The 21,173-nt window shown below is 37.3% G+C and overlaps 1 protein-coding gene across 1 annotated transcript in view; it reads right to left on the bottom strand.

Annotated features, from left to right (window-relative positions):
• nup93 (nucleoporin 93) overlaps positions 1–21,173 on the bottom strand; it is a 66,124-nt gene that overhangs the window by 25,656 nt on the left and 19,295 nt on the right. The window contains exons 4-9 of the mRNA XM_041796544.1: positions 10,236–10,298; positions 6,001–6,129; positions 5,114–5,188; positions 2,468–2,560; positions 2,172–2,311; positions 1,908–2,040 (exon numbers count right to left, since the gene is read on the bottom strand). Of these exons, the coding sequence (XP_041652478.1) occupies positions 1,908–2,040; positions 2,172–2,311; positions 2,468–2,560; positions 5,114–5,188; positions 6,001–6,129; positions 10,236–10,298 (633 nt within the window). The remainder of the gene's footprint in view (positions 1–1,907; positions 2,041–2,171; positions 2,312–2,467; positions 2,561–5,113; positions 5,189–6,000; positions 6,130–10,235; positions 10,299–21,173) is intronic.

The raw sequence follows: 21,173 nt of genomic DNA, 5'->3' as shown, positions 1-21,173 counted from the left end.
ATGATTATCATATATCTTATTAATTCACTCAAGTGCACTTCTTAAATATTCTTTTTTTTTTTGCCTTTACTTTGACAGGACAGCTGACAGAAGAGAGACAGGAAATATGGGAAGACATGCACCAAACATATACCAAGACAGGGAATTGATCCTGCAACATTCATGTCGAGGCTACAGCCTTTGCCCATGGGCGCCTGCTCCACCCACTGAGCTACACTGGCCCCCTCAGGCACACTTGATCAAAGTTTGATGTTTACATCTAATATGTTAATAATTCAGTGTTTATGCAGACAAACATGTAATGTTGCAAATTAGATGGACTGACCAGATTCCTTATCTGTCATTAGGCAAATCCATCTTGCAAAGCTCCAATCTGAAATGTTTGTGGCAGGTCTGAAAACATATCTGGAAGCTGATAGCACTGCCACCGGTGTAGCAATTAGCTTAGACGAAGCTGTAGTATTGTGATAGTTTTATCAGGACTTAACCACATTTAGATATAAAATAAAGACAAAAGAACAGCACTGAAATCTTTAGACTGAGAACATGTTTTCACTCTCCCCACGACTTTCCTCAGCGTGAGTTTGTGATCGTTATGGCTGGGGTTGGGTTGTACTGTAAGCAAGGTACACAATGGAGTGATTAGCATGGATGTAGCTGGAGTATAGCTGCAGTTTTATCTGAACTGGACCACATTTCTTGCAAGAGTTCTTTTAAAGATCATGCTCCCAAATGCTTTCTATGGGAGCTTTCCCAGGTGAATGTGAAATACATCCATGCAATGGATATAGGAAACAGTGTAGCTGGTGTGTTAGGTTACATGTACAGTGCTATGTGCTCCGAATTCCATGTTTTAAAAATATAAAACTGGGTAGAATGACTTCAGTCTGACATAACGGTATTTTCTGAACATTTTCAGCAATTTATAACAACAATGTGTTAAAAATGACAACAATTATGAACATTTCGGTCACTATAATCATGAAATGAAACTTTCATATGATTACATCTTTACTCCCTTATCATGGGAGGTCAGAAGGCAATGTACACCTATTTAAGGCCTTTTTAAAAACAATTACAAGGAAACGGTAAAAACCTATGCCCCTAAACCTCAATATAGACTGACAGTAAAGGAAATGTATGAAATGGAAATGACAACTCACAACAACGTTAGTTACCGTGCCGTATGAACGGTGTAGACTTGATTCAGAAGTTTAAACCAGGCTTCAAAATGAGGTGTAGTTAAGTATAATTGAGGCAACAGAAATGGACTGTGCCTCTGAACCACAATAACCTGGCACAGTAAAAGGTTAAAAGGAGAATCATTCAGATATCTAAATGCACCCACAATATATAGGGAGGCTACTAATGCACTCCCACCATGCTTGTTAAACAGCCAGACAAAATTTGCATTGCTAAACCTACATTTAATTTTAACATTTTTGTGATACACAGTTAATTTCTAGTTTCAATTTAATGGATCTTATGATGGGACAACTATCAGACTTCAGGACACACCTCTACCTCCTGCTTTACTCCTTGGACCAGTGGTTCTCAAGTGGTGGGACCCAAAGCATGTCATGTAGCCGTTTTCAATGGTTCGCCAAGGTGTGCTTGTTAAATAAGGTCCTAAAACTGTCCATAAGCACTTTAAAAAGATGTTATTTTCGATCTGTTTCTTTATTTTGCCACATGGTTTTTTAAATCCTGAGGTTCAAATCCCAGTGCTTCTTAATAAATAAATCTTTTTAGTTGAAAATTTACAGAAATTGGGCTCCTGATTTTTCATAATGATACTGATGGTGGGTCCATGGGCTAGAACAATTGAGAACCACCGTCTTAGACAACCAATACAGATTGTTTAATAGCCGACCAAAGTCAGTGCATGTTTGTGTTTATGTTTTCACCTGCATGCCAGGTAGGGGCCCTGGTAGTTTAATGTTGAGAAAGCTGCGGACTAGCTGGTAAGTGCCTGGTACTCCTCCTAGTTGGGCCTGATGGAGGTTACCAAACACGGTCACCATGGTGTAGTTTTTATAGCTGGGACAGAGACATAAAAATACGAGATGATAATTATGTTAGCTTTAGCAGATTCGTTTTAATCTATTGTTTTAGGCTTGAATCCACACTTTCTTCAAAAATAATACCAAACACCATATGAGCACAGTCACCTGTTCTCAAGGAAGTTGAGCGCCTGGCGAACGAAGGCCATTTGCATTTCAACAGAGGTGCGACTTTTGATGGTGTCTTTTGCTGGAACAAGCAGCACATCAGTCATCTGTTTCACCATCAGCCACATGTCAGACACGTTCTGGGGAAAGAGAGGAAACATCACATTTACATGAAAACGTGCAGACAAAATATGACCTGTTGACGAAATACTAAATCATGTTTTAACAGAGAAAAAAGTGGCAAAATGAAAGATTCAACTTCAAGGTAAAAAAAGAAAAAATTTAGAGGTTCTTACCTTGTCATCCAGGCTGTCAGCTACAGAAGCACATAAATCTCCCAGATTAGGCTGAATGTGGCCATTCACTATCTTCTCATTGAAAATGTAAATCTGAAATAGTGTCCATGGAGACAGAGGAAGAAAAGGTGAGGTTATAACTGCCAAGCTCCACTTCATGACTATAATCTGCCCAAAGCTCCATTCACAGCTTCAACAGTAACAGCTAACGCTATGACCATCGAGTGAAGTGGTTCACTATCAAAAACAAGGAAAACAGAATCAAAATGTTTAAGAGGTCATCAAAGAGGATGAAAAAAATGAGACAAACTACGCCGCATGCAATGTGTCGACACATGGTCGCAGGAAATCCGCATTCAGAATTCTGTGTTGTGTAGATCAGAGACAAACAGAAAAAGAGAGAGAGAAGGTCAGACAGGATGATGAGGTTGGACGGATGGTAGAGAGACAAAGACACAGAGACAAAGAGAGAGAATTACCCAGAGTTCCCCACTCCCCCACCCAATCAATCGATATGTTTGATCTGCCACATCCTGTCTGGCTGTGACCCCGTTTCAACTGAATGATCCCTCAGAGCATCACAGACTCTGACTTTAACTACAAGAGGGGGTTTCATTTTTGGTGTTAATAATAAAGGGTAGCTTAACTGTGACGTTTCTTTGATCGCTGACATTTCATCACATTTGATTAAAAACAACGCAGAACAGCTGACATTTTTAACAATGTCTGTCTCGTGTATCGGGTTAAATTAAGCTCATTATAGGCTATCCATATCTCTGCGGGCAGTTAAGTTTCTGATAAATATGCATATAAAACCAGAAGTTGTAGTGTACTGTAGTAAAAGTTAGCAAAGTCTGTCTTTATTTGAGTTTCAATTTCAATCATGATTTTGGTTTTCCACAATCACAAAATCAAGGTACAACACTATAAACGACATTACATACAACAGTATCATAATCATTATTTTTATAAATCTATAAGGGCTGTCAGCATCAATCCAAAAACCATAATTAGAGCATATTTTTTAATGCTATTGAAAGCATGCTATATTGCCCCTTTCAGCGCACTTTGATTACACCAGCATTGTTTCTGTGCAGCCAGAGTTATGTAAAAAAGCCCACCATTGCTCATTTATGTCTCGTTTGCTTAAAAAAAAAAAACCTCACAGACAGCATAGTGTTATCAAACATTTACCTCTTTACTACTCACTTATTTCCTTTGCAATCCATAGCAAATTCCCTTTTCCATCCTTAAGTTAATGATATAACCTTTGGTCTACCTGTAGCTCCCTATTTTCTTTCGACATTAAAAGGTTTGTATCCACTCTGGGAAACAATTACCTTTAGATTATGGCATTTAAAAAAATCCAAAATAGAACAAAAACAAGTTTAAACACAAAAAAGTGGAATTTCAAAATGTGTCAAAAATAATTTATTTGCTATTAACTAAAAATGTAGATGTTATTTGTGATTAAAATTTAAAGTTTTTTTGACAGCCCTGATATTTAGGTATTTACAAAACTGGATTTTTACTGATATCTGATAATCACAAAATGATTTTGGCCAATACTGACATCGATACTGATATTTAAATGTAGTTCAGACTCCAGTCCTTAAAACAAACTTGAAAGTAAAAGGAATGATATTAAATAAAGAAAAAGGCTTCAGCTAAAGTAGGTCTGTTGGTCCAACCTAGAACTCCACCAACTCATTTGTTCATATGGTCAGTATTTAAAGCTGATGTAGCAGATGAGGAGATTACTGCAGATCTTTATAGCCAAAATACTGACTGTAAAAATCAGGAGAAATTTTCATATCTGGGATACACTATTTCACATTTAAAGCTTATATCTGCCAATACTGAAATCATCCATCCCGACTGCTCTTTATATTTTTCACTTCTTAGCTTAAATTCTTTGCTTACTTTTTCATAGTGTTCAGAATATTAAGATGTTAACATTGTTGGAATGGACATTAAGAAACTAATTCACTAGACGTCACTGTCTCACACAGGTCTCCGCGACGCCTTCACTGCTGCTCCATCCATCTTTGCCAAGCTGCTCCATCATAGCTGTCTATGTGTCCAGGTGAGCAAACATCATATACATCCTTGTAGTTTTTAACAATTTTCACAATATTCAGCAGTATTTCCTCAGACAGTTCAAAAACATTCAGCATTTTTTTTCCACATTCTTTGTCTTTGTAGTGTTTTGCCACTCTGGGTTAAGCTGTTGGCTATATCCCTCAACACGGTCCCCTCAATTACCAGCAGTTTTGTAATGTTTGGTGTGTATGTGCAAGCTTTGAAGAAGCTTGCATAAGTACAGTCAAAATGAAGGGAAAATACAGACAGAATTCTTAATATGTATCCGTGTTTCAACGTCTTTATACACCGTCGTCTGTGCACCTTGGGAGTTGGCAAAGTTGTGGCAGAAATTCCAACTTTAGTTCCTCTAGTTTCTCCTTTAATAAGTATTATAAAGTCTAATTTTCAGTGTCCTACTCAATAAAAAAAGGAACTCATTTTATGATAAAAATTTCAGTAGTTTTGTCAATTATTTGTTTTTAAATTGAAAACTCAAATTCTTATTTTTGCAGCACAGAAGTGAACAGGAACAAGTTTTTTGTATATATTCTAAATGTTCACCTGTCTTCCATAGGCCACCTCCACGCTGTCCAATGCACTTCTTCCTGGAGCGGTCACTTCACTCACAAAGCTAGGCTGCAATAAACAAAACAAGAGGAGGCTAAAATGAGCTCCCATCATCAGTAATGCAAATTCTGAACCTAGATCATGTACCATATTTTTAATATTAACCTAAGTTTGAAAACTTTATCCAGGAGATGAAGATATTTCGCTCAAAATAATGACATTAAATAGCTTTATTGGTTGGGTATGTTTAATAGCAATTTAGCATTACCCTGATAGCTCTTAATGAACAGGCACAAAGGAATCTATAGCTTCTAAAACAAGAGCAACAAGTACAACAAAGTGGACAAAAATAGACATTTAAATGCATGTGGATGCCGGAACTAGGTCACAAAAGACACCACACATGACTTTTTCTTAACTCACAATGAAGACTAAAATAGTATCCAAGAGTATCAGACGTGACTGTTACTCTTGTTAGTGTAGATGAGAATGGAGACAGCTTCAAGTACAGTGTCAAGAAATCAGCTTGAAAGACTTCAGACATCCTTTTAAGCTGACATATTCAGTCCAAGGATTATGTGACTAAATTAATCAGGGAAGATATGACACAGTTTCTCAAAGCAAAAATGTTGGTAATATATCGAAATTAAAGTCTGTGCAAATAAATAATGAATTACAACTATAATCTCGGTAATGAGATCTTTCTGTTTGGTAAAACCACTTTCTTTGAGACACTATCTTAGAAGGTAGAAAGTATTTCCCTACATGATTATCATTACTGTGTTTATCTTGTTGTGTACAGTTACATTTTATTTAGTTGTCTTGTCCTGAGTTACGGAGGCATTTCCTCCTGAATCAGCTCTATCTAACATGTCTTGTACCTCAACATCCTGACTGAAGTCGAGTGCATCCTCTCCTGCTCCCAGTAGTGTATGCAACACTCTCTGCTTCACCTGTTCCCACTGAACCAGCATGGACTCACGGTGGTACTCCTCAGCCAGCAGGAATGTCTGAAAGTTAAAAAAAAATAAAGGTATGATATGTTGAAAGTGTTCATCTGCACAATTTATAACTAGGCTTGTAACAAAACTTGTACTCCTCTCAAGCTGTCATGGTATAAGGTAATTGTGACCTTTTTTAATTGCTAGTGTGTAATAAAGATGGCCACGCCTCATTACAATGTCCCTTTGTGCACATTCAGTCCATGGTCCTTGTCTGGCTGTGCAAGTGGTGATTTAGTAAGAATCAACTGCTGCACCTGCAGCTCAGTCAAAACTATGTGATCAATAGTTTAATTATATCATAAAAATAAAGGGACACAATTTCTAAAGGTATATATTGTATTTATTATATTTTCAGCTCAGGAGATGTTTGTGTGTCAAAATACCAGTTAATACATGTTTTTTTGCAGCAGAGATATTATGTTTTACACATAAAGTGTCAATATCTTGGAGAATAGTTTGCAAAAAAATCTTACTTTCCTTGTTTTTATATATTTTTCTGATAAAAAAAAATTACAATGACCTAAACATGATCATTCCCTTCAAAACAACAAATCATATACTGAATTTGCCATGTGAGTCAAAATAATTAGGATTAGATTTTATTGTTTTTCTCCATATCATTTTTTCATACTAATATTGTGCTGGATATAATATAGAATGATTTATTGCTTGTGTTTGTTCATTGCAATACGATTTTTTCCCCAAAATTGTTAAGCCCTACTTAAAACACTCTTGCACTGTTGGTTTTTGCGTAAGCGTTTATTTAAAAGCATAAGGCAAGGACAAATCCTTTAGCCGTTTTCAGATTTGCATAGTCTGCCTATGACGAAAGCTTTTGCTTTTATATCATGTTACGAGTCATAGGGGATATTTGCTAATTAAACAAAATGGTAGGAAAAACTCCAGGAAGAAACATTCAGCTGTTTATGTTCGCACATGCAGCTCACCCTGAGATTAAGGGGTAATTTCCAGGTTGATGATACAGATTATTACTATGTAGTAGTTTTGATACTGTAGATATATAAGCTCCAAAACTTCTATAAATATGAGCATTGTGTTGTACTAAAACAGTTGTCTTTCACACCGTATTCTTTCCTGCATCTATTTTTCATTTCGTCTTTGTTTGTTTTTTCTAGGATATCTGCTGATATTCTCGGACTCATGCTAAAAGGGGTGACATTTCATCTCGTGCCCTCACACAAACACACTGTGGGTCAACTAGCATTAGCAAATAGGTGGAGGGTTGAGGAGAAACACACTCATACACCAGATTTAGAAGCAGACCCTTGTCAAGATTGTTCTGCTCCACCAGGACACAGAGTGGTCTATTTTAACTGTCCTCAGAGACCCAAAGTGAGATAATGGGAACGTGAGATAATTGAATCTTTCTGATCTACAGCTCAGGGAGACAAAAATGTAGACTGAGCTGGAGCTAAAATTCACCTGGTTAACTTGGTCACTGCCTGTACCTGGATATGGAGTACTCTTCTTTAAACATTTCTTTAAAATGAACATCTGCTTTCAGGGACTGTGGAAACCAGTTTCAGCTTGGCGTGCTTGGAGAGTGAAGTATTTGTATACAATGGCGTTCTTTTTTGCTGTCAAAATCATCTTTTGTTAATCAACATAGTGCAACATATTAACATCAACACATATATAATATCCCATGGGCCTATAACAATTTTATTAATTAATTTCAATGTGGATTAACATGGCAGAGTTGGCCAGGGTGGCAACAGCACTTTAACAGCTTTTTTCCCCTATCACCGTGTTATTTTATTTACCAATTAAATCTTGACTCCTTAATCCCTGACAGCTAGACAGCAGCAGAGCAGAGTGTTGCTTCACCAAGAAAATCTGATTTGTGTACTGGGTTCACACCATCAGATGCTTTTTTGAATATATTACAATTAAAATAAATCTAACTATTTGCATTGTCCAACATAATGCACAGACATCTATGAAAAGATACTTCTGCATTTTTTAAGTGATCTTGTATGGGTATTTGGTATTAAAGGGGACATATTATGCAAAAATCACTTTTTCAGGCTTTTCTAACAAAATATGTGCCACTGGCCTGTCCACAATCCCCTCAAGTACCTTAAAAATCCATTCCCTCCCCCCTCTTTTTCTCCACTTTTCAGAAAATGTGTGCTGAAACAAGCTGTTCTCAGATTTTCCCTTTGTCATGTGGGGACTTAGCCCAGGTTCGGTTGGCCCTCCCTGCTTGGAACAAAGTTCCATCCTCCTCTCCTGATCAAGGATCAGGAGAGCCACATCCATTAAGCCACATCCATTTCCTGGGAGGGGTGGAGTCAGACAGCTCACAGAGACACAAAAACAGCTCGTTCTCAGCAGAGCTAAAACAGAGGGGCTTTTAGACATGCAAAAATCCAAGGATTGTGTTTTCAGCAACAGACTAAACAGGAATGTTTTGGGGACCTCTGAGACCAATATAAACTTGTCTTAAAGGGGTCGAATATGTCCCCTTCAATGGTGATATTAGCCTGTAGAAAGTTCAGTGTGCACTGTCCCTTCAAGAGAAAAGCACTAGAAAGGAAGGAAGCTAGGCTGTACACTACAGCTGGATGCAGTTGCTCAGTGTAATGTAGATAGTTTTAGGTAAAACTGGGTAAAAAAAAAAACCATAATAATAATAATAATAAAAAAAAAACAATGCCGGCTCACAAATATGCTGTAGTGTTTTATTATACCGTTTTATTTTCCATCCAGAAAGCCCCTGTGTCTGAAGCTCTGTTGCAAGGCCAGTTTTAGCTACCAGTTTTTCCACCACAGTTTATCATCATCTCCTAAACAGCTGTTAAGGCATACGGGCTTCAGCAAAGACAACAACAGCATGTTCTGCTTAAAGGGGCAACACACACTAAAATCTTAGAGTGTTACTGTTGCCAAGTACCTCAATTACCGAAATATACCCTTAATTTCTTTATGATGAAAACCTCTATGGGTGTCCAGGGGAATATTTTCATGTATGGCATTGAAACAAGTGTCACATCATTTGATTTCAACTAGTGTTGTATCAAAATTAAAATCTCCAGTGTCATGAAAACTCTAAACACATCTGTATATCTCCTGCAGTAAACTTAAGGTAAAACATTATCATGACGTGTTTAAATTTGCCTGATTTTAGGGGTGCTGCAGTATCAACTATGATAGAAATGAGAAATTTAAGTATACTATGAAACCACTAGCAGAAAAGTGAACTGACTCAAGTTTTATCTGTAAGAAGGCTTGCTCAGTTAATTTTCTTTTTACTGTAATTATCACATTTAGGGAATTATTATAATTATTGTTTGATGGTTAGAGATTATAAAAGAACATTAGAATAAGATTATGAGATTGAATAATTACAAATTTTCTAATTATCTATCTTGGCCACAAAAATCCAGATTATGTCATTAGGAGAGTCTATAAAATCAAATCATGAAAACTCTCTAATGTCAAGTAACATTTTAAATATGTTAAGCCGTTGCTGTGGGTGTGGACAGCTCAGGCTAAATACCTAATTTCACATCCAAATTGCGCAAATTTCACTTGCTGTGAAAGGTACGGCAGTCTGATAGAAATCTGCGAGGACATCTATAACATCCTCTTTTAATCTTCAGTACATTTGAGTTTTCCACCCCAGCACAAAGTCCTTCTTTTTTTTGCTCTCAGGGAGCAGAGAGAGATAATGGGAACGGCAGCTAATTAAACACAGGGCCTATTAACTGTGCACATCAGGGAAGCCATTTAAAAAAAATTCCCTGAAGGTTCACACCAGAAGGACTTTTAGATCTCAGCAAGCAGAAATTACTAAAAACGATTTTCTAAGTGTTGCCATATTATGATGTGCCCTTAGACACTCAGCAGAGCAGAAACTTAATATGAAGCAAACAAAACTGCGCTCTTAATTACTGCAACATGTCTTTTTCAACATTTCAAATATTTTCACCCCCAAAGACCAAATTAAAATATATATATACTGAGAAGTGGGATCTCTGTGCTTGTCTAAAGTTTCCTCAGAAATTCTCCTGGTATAGATTCTGCTACAGCCCATATTGAAATCTTTCTCCATCAGAGATGCAATCAGACACTGGACAGATACTGACCCTGCGGCGAGACTCCTCGATGGCTGACAGCAGGGCGTTGTCCCGCTCGTTCTTCAAGAAGCCCTGTAGATGAGGCAGAAACAGAAAGACAGAGGAAGACGAGGGGAAGTGTGACAGATGCAGAGAGGAAACAGAGACAGAAATTATATGATTATTATTGTTTTTGTAAGGAAAACAATAAGACTGAGATCAAACAATTGTAGAGTAAAAGAAAGAAAATTCACAAAGCTTATTATTTACTTCACTTCATAAAGAATCTTGCCCCTTATTTCTTCCTTATTTTTCCTCCCTTCTAAAACACTTCCAGTTGAATGTACTTTCAGGATTCAGATGCATTGTAAACATTTTCTAGACATATAGACGGACCACAGAAGTGTCTGTGCTTTTTCAGACGCCATTTTACTGCGAGACAGTGTTCAGCACAGCCTCCATTTTGGTCTCATCTCAAGATGGCTGCTCATGCATACATACACCCCACTCCTGCCGCCTTTCCTGCGGTAAATGGTAATGATTCACATCTGACTCGAGTGATAATAATCTACTTATATGACAAAACAACATCTAAGCTCTACAGTGAGTGAAGTGGAACTTATGGAACAACAGTAGAGCACATGACAGTACAGCTCAGGAAACAAGTCAAGAAACAACGACAGCATGAGGAGCAAACACCTGCATAGTATGCAATCTACTGCTTTCCTCTCACAGCTTTCTATGGTGTGATTATCATGATATGCTCATCATTTTTATACATGTTCAGAAAAACTCATAGCTGCAGAAGAGTCAGAGACAGTTAAAATATAACTGGACATGATCTTTTTAGATTATATTGCCAAAGGATGTAATCTAGACTTATGATACCATCAACATCACAATCTCAGGATCTCATAATTTTTTTAATGAATAAAAGTAGGGGTGCACTGATCGATTGGCCAAAATCGGTATCGGCGCCAATTTCCTTAACTTTAGGAGATCGGCGATCAGCCGATCCTTGTAAATAAAATCGGTGGGTAAGATTGGTTTCATATGCCTCTATCTACTAAAATGTGAAAATGAAAGACTAAAGGAACTGATATAATTTAGTAGTTTGGACAGCAATGCTCTAAACTTTTCATTTATATTTGAGAGAACTACCTCATGTGCAGTTAAAACAACAAGTTTGTATTGTTTCACAGGTATTGTTCAATGTTTTTCAATAAAATAAGATTGGAACATTGAAGGTGTATGCTGTCAGTTATAAAAAAAATCAGAATCGGCAGGTCAGGCTTTTTAAAGATCAGTGATTTGTGATCGGCCAGAAAATTGCAATCGGTGCATCCCTAAATAAAAGTAATATGTTTCAATTTTGGGGTAAAAAAAAAACCTGTCACATTTGACTGTAACCTGACCCAGCTCTGGGCCACAGCCAGATTAGGCCCGTGTTTGCTCCTCTGAAAACATCTTCATTATCTTCTTAATCAGTTTTCAGAACAATATTATAATTCAAAACAAGATTTGATGAAGCCTGGTGTTAACACTTACATATCAAGTAAGACTATGTTTAAATGTTTTTTCTCCTACTTTCATTCATTTGCCACTAAAATTCAACAAAATTGCTGAGAAAAAGGTGCACTGGTAGGCCTGTCAGCAACAAAGTTTTAAGTAGAGATCATTACATTTTCAATATTGATGATACTTTGAATGAGATTTTTTAATATTATACTAGTATATTTTTGTCATTTTCATGATTAAAAAACTTAAATAACTATATCTCTTTCATAAGACAGTTGCATAGGAGAGGAATAAATCCAACAAAACTGCATGCTGTCTAAATTGCACAAATTATGATTCAGACAGATGCCAACATTTTAGGGGACCAAAAAATAAATAAATAAATAAATAAATACTGGATGCCTAAAGCCCAGTTCAGACTAAAGATAAATGAGATTCCCAAATACAGCCCCACTAAATCTGTCCAAGTGGTGATTCAGTGGAGCTCTCTGCTCCGCCTATCTCTGTTGTTTATTAGTCATATTTGAATTGAAGTGTCTTTTCATTAAACTGAAGTCCAAATGGTGTAAGTACTACAGTAAACAAATGTTTAATTTTCATGGAATAATCATCTAATGAGAGAGAAAAGAAGTGTAAAAGGGAGGATGCCTTCTAACCTCCTGCCGGTCCAGGTTCCCAAAATGCTTTGCGTGTAGCTTGTGTCCAGTGGAAGCACAAGCACTTTAAAACAGCTCTTCTCTCTTAGTTAGGATTGAGTTTCAGGAACCAGTTCTAACATGGTACTGGAACCAACACATCCGATACCTACTGGCCCGAATTACAACACAGATAACGATACTTCATTTTGATACCCTTCCACCAAAGGAATACATTATAGAATATGTGTGATTTATGTTTCAAGTTTCCCTAGTTTCCTTTTATATCCCATGTTTGACTGGTACCTTGTAAAGATATTTCTGTACATCATCTATGACACCGAGACAGCTTTAATTCTCCTGCTGGCTTTTAACACACATTTTTTATCCTCAAAAGTATCAATTCAGGCACTGTTTAGGAACAAGCACCGTACAAAAAGCATCAATTTAGCACCAGTATCAGAAAAAACGCAAATGATACCAAACCCTACTCTCAATTAGAGCTGTGAAAGAATATTGATACGGCAATATATCGTGACACTTTGACATCTGATACAATATTGATACTTCAACTCTTAATATCGATTTTTTTGTAAAAAGTAAAAACTCATATTTTTAGCCGAGTTGTTAGTAAAATATGACTTCCGCACCTCCACATGGCTTACAAAATAACAACACCTGCACAATTCAAAGCAGATGTATGGAAGCATTTAGGCTTCCAAGTTAACACGGGGAGCACAAACAGCGAGTTAGAGAAAGGAAATGCCATTTGCAAGCTCTGTCTTGCTGCCGTGAAATATAGCGGGAACACCACCAACGTATTGTGTGATTTACATATACATCATCTCTATATTTTTCTTAGTTAACTGTAGAATATCGCAATATATCACAATATCATGATATCCTGATATATCGTGATACTATCGTATCGTGACCCAAGTATCATGATGCGTATCGTATCGTGAGGTTCTTGCCAATACTCACCCCTACTATCAATACGTGAAATTCATCCCCAGGTAGTACACCTGATGTGGTTCAGTTTTTAATGAAAAGAAACCTACATTAAAAAAAGAAAGTAGGCTATGGAGGTGGGCAGGGCATGAGGCGCCGTTGGATCACTACTTAGATGGACTCAGTGGGGCCGTACCCACTGGCAACTGCTGCAGCAGTCTGAACCAGGCCATCGCAACTCAAATCAAGCTGTGTGAAGATTTCACCAGGTATTCAGTGTGTGAAGTTGCAGACAGCTGGTTGCAGGATGTTGCAAGCAGATAAAAGTAAAAAGGGCAAGGGAAGTCTTATTTTGAAAGGCTACAAACGCGAATTCAATTAACAAAATCATGCTGTGAATCTCAAAAAGAATTACATCTATTTTGTTTTTTACTTTTCACGTGGAAACTTTCTGTTTGGGGCAAGGAGTGATTTCTACAGAGAAATGCTACAAGAAGGCCATGTCTTGATCTGTTCATGACTATGCCAAATGTTCAAAGTGTGAAAATAAAACATTCTTAAGCTACTTTTGTGTCCCAAATGACACTAGGAGATCTGCAGGACTTGGTAATTTGTGACATTGATTGCCTCTACACCAGAAAAATCATTTCACATCTATCTCTGTTTTGTAAAGTGTAGGAATCGTATTCAATGTGTATGGCATTTTCTGATGACAATTGCTGTGCAGAGGTTCATTTAAAGCTGTTAAATTTCCTCCATTATTCTATCCATCTATGTATCTATTTCTTATGGCTGTTCCCTGTTGGGGTCAGGTAGTGGGCTGTCCCCTGGATCACAGGATTGCAAACAACCTATATAAGCCAGCACATGAGAAATTCAAAGCTGTAGAAGCTTTGTCAGTGGAAAATTGATTATTCTTTGCAGACATCTTAGTTATCACATGGCTTGACTTCGCAAAGCATTTTTTGTGTATATATGATCTGTGAAATTTTGCTACTATGCTATGATATCGAAGACAAATTTGAACTGATGTGCAGGAATCATACAGCCTTACGTTAGGCCTTAATATAACGAAAATATATGGGGGAAAAGAGTTAATGTGGGATATTGTCTATATATAGAAAGACTTATTGTGCAGTGACCTCTGATGTAAATCACCTTAAATCTACCGTGACTGCGAGGGTTGCTGCTATTGAAATGACGCATTGTTTCTCCAGTTTCTCACACCGCTCCAGTTGCAGCGGTGTGAACTGGCAGGTTTTTAGAATGTTGCAGAGCAGCCCATTGTCAGCAGTTGCAAGTTTCAACTCATCTCTTTGCAAATCTTAAGACTTTTCTTTTTGTTTCCAAGACATCAAAAAAGTTATTATATTGTTTGATTTTTACTGGTATCGTATCAAAGTTTCAATTCTGGTATCTTGACAACCATAGAGGCTATAGTCGTCAAAGCAGGTGGCCTGGCTGCCACCCCGACCCTCAACCACTTTTGTGCAAGTCATTCTCCACTTTCTCCTCCCCACTCTAATGTGCTGTTCCCTAAAATGAAAGCAGAAAAAGACAAAAAAAAGGGGGGAAAATGTGAAAAAAAAACTGCAAATCATGATACTGCCAAAGAAGTGCTATAACATAAGTAAATGTATTGAAAGTAATTTTTTAAAGTCTCTTAACCCAAATCCACAAACATCTTCTAACTATGACTTTATTCAATAGATGAAAATAATCATGTTTATATTCTAATTACCATCTAAAAATATTAGAAGTTGATTTTAATTAGAACATGATGTTTATCAACTGTCTGGAGAGGTTGCCCTTATTTTTTGTCTACAGGAGAAATTTGCTTATTTTCCTTGTTTTTTTAATCTCAAATTGATCAAGAATTGAGGCAGGACATGAAACACACAGGAGAAAACTTAACTGTGAATAATCCCCGGCTTTCACACTCATTATAACGTTCAGCTTAGATGCTTTGTCAGCCTCGTCAACTTGGAGGTCAATTCACCAGCTGAGAGCTGCTTTGTGCAAATTTACATTCCTGCGATGCAAAGTACAAAACTGCCTCTCCTCATTATCCAAGAAAGCCTTGAGATTGCCGCGTTCTTCGAGTTTATATAACCACAGGCCCTCTTCCTCTGACATAACAGCCTCTTAAGCCTGTGGAAAGTTAGTCCTTCTGTCAGATAATAGCAGTTAATTCACTGATGACATTTCGGCACCCCATGTCTTACTGTTTAAAGTATGTCTGATCATTTTGGCTTGAAGAATAAGCACCTGCACCGGCAGAGACACAATTTAAAACCAGTAAAAGATCATTCTTCTCTACAGGGATGTGGGCGTTCACGTCCTCCCTCGTTCTTCTATCTCTCCTCTCTCGTGTCCCTACCTCCCCTCACCTGCTCGTTGCTCTGCCTACATCAGTCTAATTCCCTTTCTTTTAAAGTAACCAGCCTTCACCTCTGTCTGTCATTGCACTCCTCTCCTCTTTTATCCCTCCATCCTGACAAATCAGAGCCAAGTGGAAACTCAAAGTTTCCCTTTTAGAGAGAAGAGAGTCGATATTAAAGCAGAAATGGTCCCTGACCATAACAGTCTTCAAAAATGCACTTTATGATGCATAAAAATGCATCACACATTAAAATCAAAGACTCTACAACTATAAAAAAAAAAAAAAAAAATCAAATTAGATCCCAAATTGACACTATTTCTTTGTTGACTGCATCGGGTCTTACATGAAGACCCGATGCAGTCAGCAGTGTCTCTAAATGCTGATGAAAACTAACCCTGATGTGGTAGAAAAGAACAAGATGGGGGGAATAAATTGTCATTTAACGCTGCAGAAAGCATATACAGGCCATTTTTAAAATCCCCATATTTACAGCAGAAATAATCATTTTAACAGCCTGTTAAAAGGAGGAGTTTAGTTGGAATAGCTCATTCCCACTGTACAGGAGGGACATTTTCTAATAAATAACCAATTGTGATTTTATAAAGAATGAGCGCTGCATTGTTGCTGTTTGTCTGGAGGCTTTAGGCTTGTCGGAGCTTTACTGCTTCGTCTGTTGAAGTTCGTCTGAAGAATTTCCAATATGGCAACCACCACTGATGAGTGTAAAATCCACTTCAGAAATCTGTGGGTGACCTCACTGAGGGTGCACGCACACAACGTCCCCTTACGTTGTTGGACCATGCATCCCCACTTCACTGTTCCCTTCTGGGCTTTACTCACATTGCTCCAGGCCAAAGTGGGCCTAAGCACAAGTACATCATCATACCATTAAATGACACATGCCATTTCCAAGAAGCACTGGAAACTTGTTGACTCATTGTGGTCAGATACAGCTCTAAAAGGCTGCAGGTTTACTCATATCAGATTTTTGTTTGTTTGTACATTAATTTTTAAAATGTGGCCTGTATCGGACACCTCTTTTTAATTCAATGGATTCAAGTGGCCCAAATCAGATTTGAGAGGATCAGATTTCAGCACCACTCTTGCTGTTCACACAGCCCTGAAAAAAATCAAAAATAAGCCAAAAGAATTAGATTTAGGCCACTTTTGCCTGCAGTGAATGCAGCCTAACCCTAACACTTAGCCGTTGTTTAAAAATAGGGCTGCATGATTATTGAATTTTTGCTGATATCGGACATGCTGTTACTTATAAAATTATTTTTGCCAATACCAATATTTAAATGAATGTCTTAAAACACATTAACAAAACTAAATCCCTAAAACAGACTTTAAAATGTAAATAATGAAATGAGCCAATTTTCATATCACATCTATTGACAAATTTTCATATCTGTCGTTATGATAAATTACTTTTTAAGCTAATATCTGCCGATACAACCATAATGCTGATAATATTGTGCATCTCTCTTTACAAAATTGTTGGTTTAAGAATGCTCGTATATCCTGGGAACGCGTGCTTGTGCGCCTGCATGAGCAACCATATCAGGGCCAGGGCCAACGAAGTATTCTGAGTTCGAGTGCAGTACGTTGTGCTCAAACTAGGCAGATAAACTAAACTTTAGAAGTCAAATGTGCTTGGGCATGGTATAGACTGCCTTGTGTGAGTGCAACCTGAGACTACATTCAAGCTTATAGGCCATTACATAGAAATAACCGCAGCTAGTTTGATTTGATACCACTTAATTGTGTGACTTAATTTAAAATCATACAAGGAACAACAGTAACTTTATTCATGCTATTCAAATAGTTTACAGTGTTAAGAAAATATTGGTACTTCTGAAAATCAACCCATTATTTTTAAAGATACTTCATCGATTTAAAAAACAATAAATTATGTCTTTTGATTTGACAGAATCCAAAGATTTGTGGCAGATTTTTAAATTTCTGTTGTCTATAAACGCCATGTCTGCTTAATTTCAATGGTATCATCTTTAGCAATCTAACTCCTTCATTCAGCATAAAGTACTCTTAGAAAGAAATAGGCAATCTTACACATTAGATCATATTCAATATATAGGGGTGCACAATAATATTGTTTTGATATTGATATCACTGAATATCAGCTTAAAATGTTACTCATCAGTATTGGCAGATATGAATATTTCTGTGGATATTTATATCCGATACCCCTGCTATAAACGACTTCCTATATCAGCTGAAAAAATTGGCCATACAAAAATACAAATACGTTTGTGGAGTTTTAGGCTGAACCCACAGATCTAAGTCAGCTGAAGTCTTTTTCTTAGTTCATCATTCCTCACACATTAAAGTTTGTTTAAAGGACTGAAATATGTTAATTCATCCTTAAACTTTAAATTGTGTTGCTAGGACTGAAGTATTAGGTTTACACTACACTACATTTAAATATTAGTATCGATATCAGTAATGGGTAGAATTAATTTATAAACATCGTGCATCCCTACCATGAAAGAAGGAAAGACATCAAAGACTGTAAATATTTACTTATTATTATCCAAAATGACCAGACAATACAAGCAAAATTACTCATGATTCACAGATGCATCAGCCAATATCAGCCCTTTTGACACACATTAGCTATCAGCAAATAATGAGGGCATGAAACGATTCCAGTAGCAGATGGATATCTTTTGTCATCTCAATTTAATGTTTGCATTTAAGACATCCAACAGCTAATTCAGAGAAGGGACTCATAATTGGCAGAATATGCAACCTGTTGGACAAACCTGATCTATTTTTTTAGGACAATCTAGAGAAAAAAATAGCATTGTGGGAGTAAAAGTAATGAAAAGAAGACTGGTATCAACCATTAGCTACATTTCTATGTTAAACATTGGTATTAGACCAGATTTGTACAGTCGGGGCATCTCTAACATTTACTTCTTTGATAAGTATCATATGGCCATATTCTAGGCAAAACAGCTCTAAAAGCTATTTTGTGCTGGTTAATATTTTACTCTAATCACATTATGTTGTAAATTAATAACAGAAGTTCTGAACAACAGGGAAAACCATAAAACAGCACTAAAAAGACTGTCTAGTTAAGTTTTAGTGGACAGCAATCTGCTACATACTAAACAAGTCAGTGATGTTTTTCAACCTAAAAAATTCAGTTGCAAAGAAGCACTCACAAAAAAAAGGCCAGCTAAGCCTTTTCACAGAAAAACTAAAGCAGTCAAAGCTCATTAAAAGGAAGAAGATTCAGTTTAACGTGAGTGTTTGTGGAGAAATACAGAGCAGAAACAGAGGTGCTATCATGTTGGTGTTTTCGGTCAGTTTAAAGGTAGGATGCCATGAGATTAGCTAGCATGATGTCTACTGAAACTTTAATGCGTTACATGGTCTTATTACAATGAAAAGCACAAAACATTTTGCTATTGAATCAATTAAAGAGGTTTCCCCCCTCACAATCATCCATCCCATTAACCCCTCTGACAGTTCCTCATTCTTTGTTTTCCCTTTGCGCTCCCCCTTCTCTCTCTCTCCCCTCTTCTCCATCCCACTTTTTCTCAGGAGAACCAGAGAATGGGTCTAAATTTAACCACTCTAACCAGAGAGAAGCGTAGGTCAATGCTCACTGGAGAGCTGCACTGGATAAAGGAAGAAAATATAAAAGAATGGTTGTATTATGTGAGAAGGTTATGGGGTAGACCTACTGGTATTATTACTGTACTGTACCGTATTAGTCATTGGTGATTATTCTGATCTCAAAAGGGGATTGGGTATGAGACAACTCTCCCAGAAACTCACTGGGGTTGGGTGGGGTTGTTTCAAAAAGCATCAAGGAGCATCGGTGACACATCAGGCCACACCGAGAAACTCTACCGGGCAGTCGTCTCAGCATTTCTTGCTTCAAATGAAGTCCAACAGGAGGCAAAGATTTTTCATTGCTGTCAGTTTGGAGCCTGTTGCCAGCTGCCTTCGCACTGCCAACAACTTTGCCGATAAAACAGTTTTTGTGCCAAATGTAAATTGACAACCTAGCAAGCAGCTGAGGCCAAAACTCCCATTTGTCTGAGATGAAAATGAAATTAACTTTTGCAAGAAATTGCTTTATTTGCCACAAAATATGAAAGATAACACAGCTTCTAATAGGAGTGAGGAATACAATTCTAGCACCTGAAAGTAAAGCTGCTGTAAGGATTAACTTGATTCTTATTTGTTCATTTGACTTTTTACAACTCCAGATGAATAAGATATTACAAGAGGAAAACATGAAAAGTCAAAGCTTTAATCACAGAAAGACAAAACGTGATTGCAGATCGAGTCCCAGCTCCTGAGTTATTTAAAATAAAAAGATCTGGCATGTCATTTAGTCTGAGACACTCTGTACCCTGCGTTTCACACTGACTAAACACAGCCGATGCTTCAATTTCTCTATGCATTTTCAAAAGGAAAAAAGCATTAAACAAGGAAATCGTTTCAGTAACAAGTCTCATTGACACCGATTTGATTGAAAAAAAGAAACGTTTAGCTGGGATTAAAATGTATACTGAACATTTCTGAGAATTATATCTGTGCTTGGGAAAAGGTGTATGTACAGATGTATGTTTAGTGTTGCCCCACCCCAGTATTGTGTGTCCTCAGAGATCTGCAACCCTCTGTGAACACCCACAGCCTGCTGACCAGACAGACCAGAAGCTTCTACACAAACAGGAACAAAGCGATAAAAATCTTTTAACAATAGGAGATAACACAGAAAAATACATGTAACCATAACAGATTAAGGAATACAATGAAAGGATTAAAAATGGAGCAATTTCTTTGATTTTTGTCACAACTACGCTAAAGTTTTGATCCATGTCTAAAATTTATGCTAGAATGTGCAGATTAAAAATCCGCTGACAGTGTTACTTAAAGGATAAACAATCTTATAACACAGATTACAAACCTCACAAGAAATCAAATAAAACTAGACCTTTAAAATGAATCATCATTTCCGTGTACGTGTCTGAGACTACGCATGTTAACGTGCATGCATGTGCTCTTTCTCTGTGCCGGCACACATGTGCTCTCTCCATCAGGCTCAGTCTGCTCCTACTGACTGTGCCTGAATGTGATCTCAGAGTATGAAAGAAAAAAGTCTGATGTTGCAGACTCTTTAACGTCGGCTTTATAACCCGCTGAGAGATTTGGTGTAAAGATACATGGTGTCGAGGAATCTAAAGGCTACATGAGGACACAGTCAAAGAGCGGTTAAAGGGGAGATAAATACAGACAGGCTCGCTCTCTGTGCCAGTCATTGTGACTGTATGAGATGAAGGCTTTCTGTCCTTATTTGCCATGACACAATGAGCCGACCACTGCCCGAGTGTGTGTGTGAGAAACCCCACCCTTCACTCATTCACTTCCTGTGTAGCAGAAATCTATATGCAAAGTACGCCAGCATACATACACATTCGCATTTATACACTTAGACAG

The sequence above is a fragment of the Cheilinus undulatus genome, linkage group 9, assembly GCF_018320785.1.
Source record: "Cheilinus undulatus linkage group 9, ASM1832078v1, whole genome shotgun sequence".
Classification (NCBI taxonomy): Eukaryota; Metazoa; Chordata; class Actinopteri; order Labriformes; family Labridae; genus Cheilinus; species Cheilinus undulatus.
Note: the sequence above shows the minus strand (reverse complement) of the source record. Positions and strands in the feature narration are given on the sequence as shown.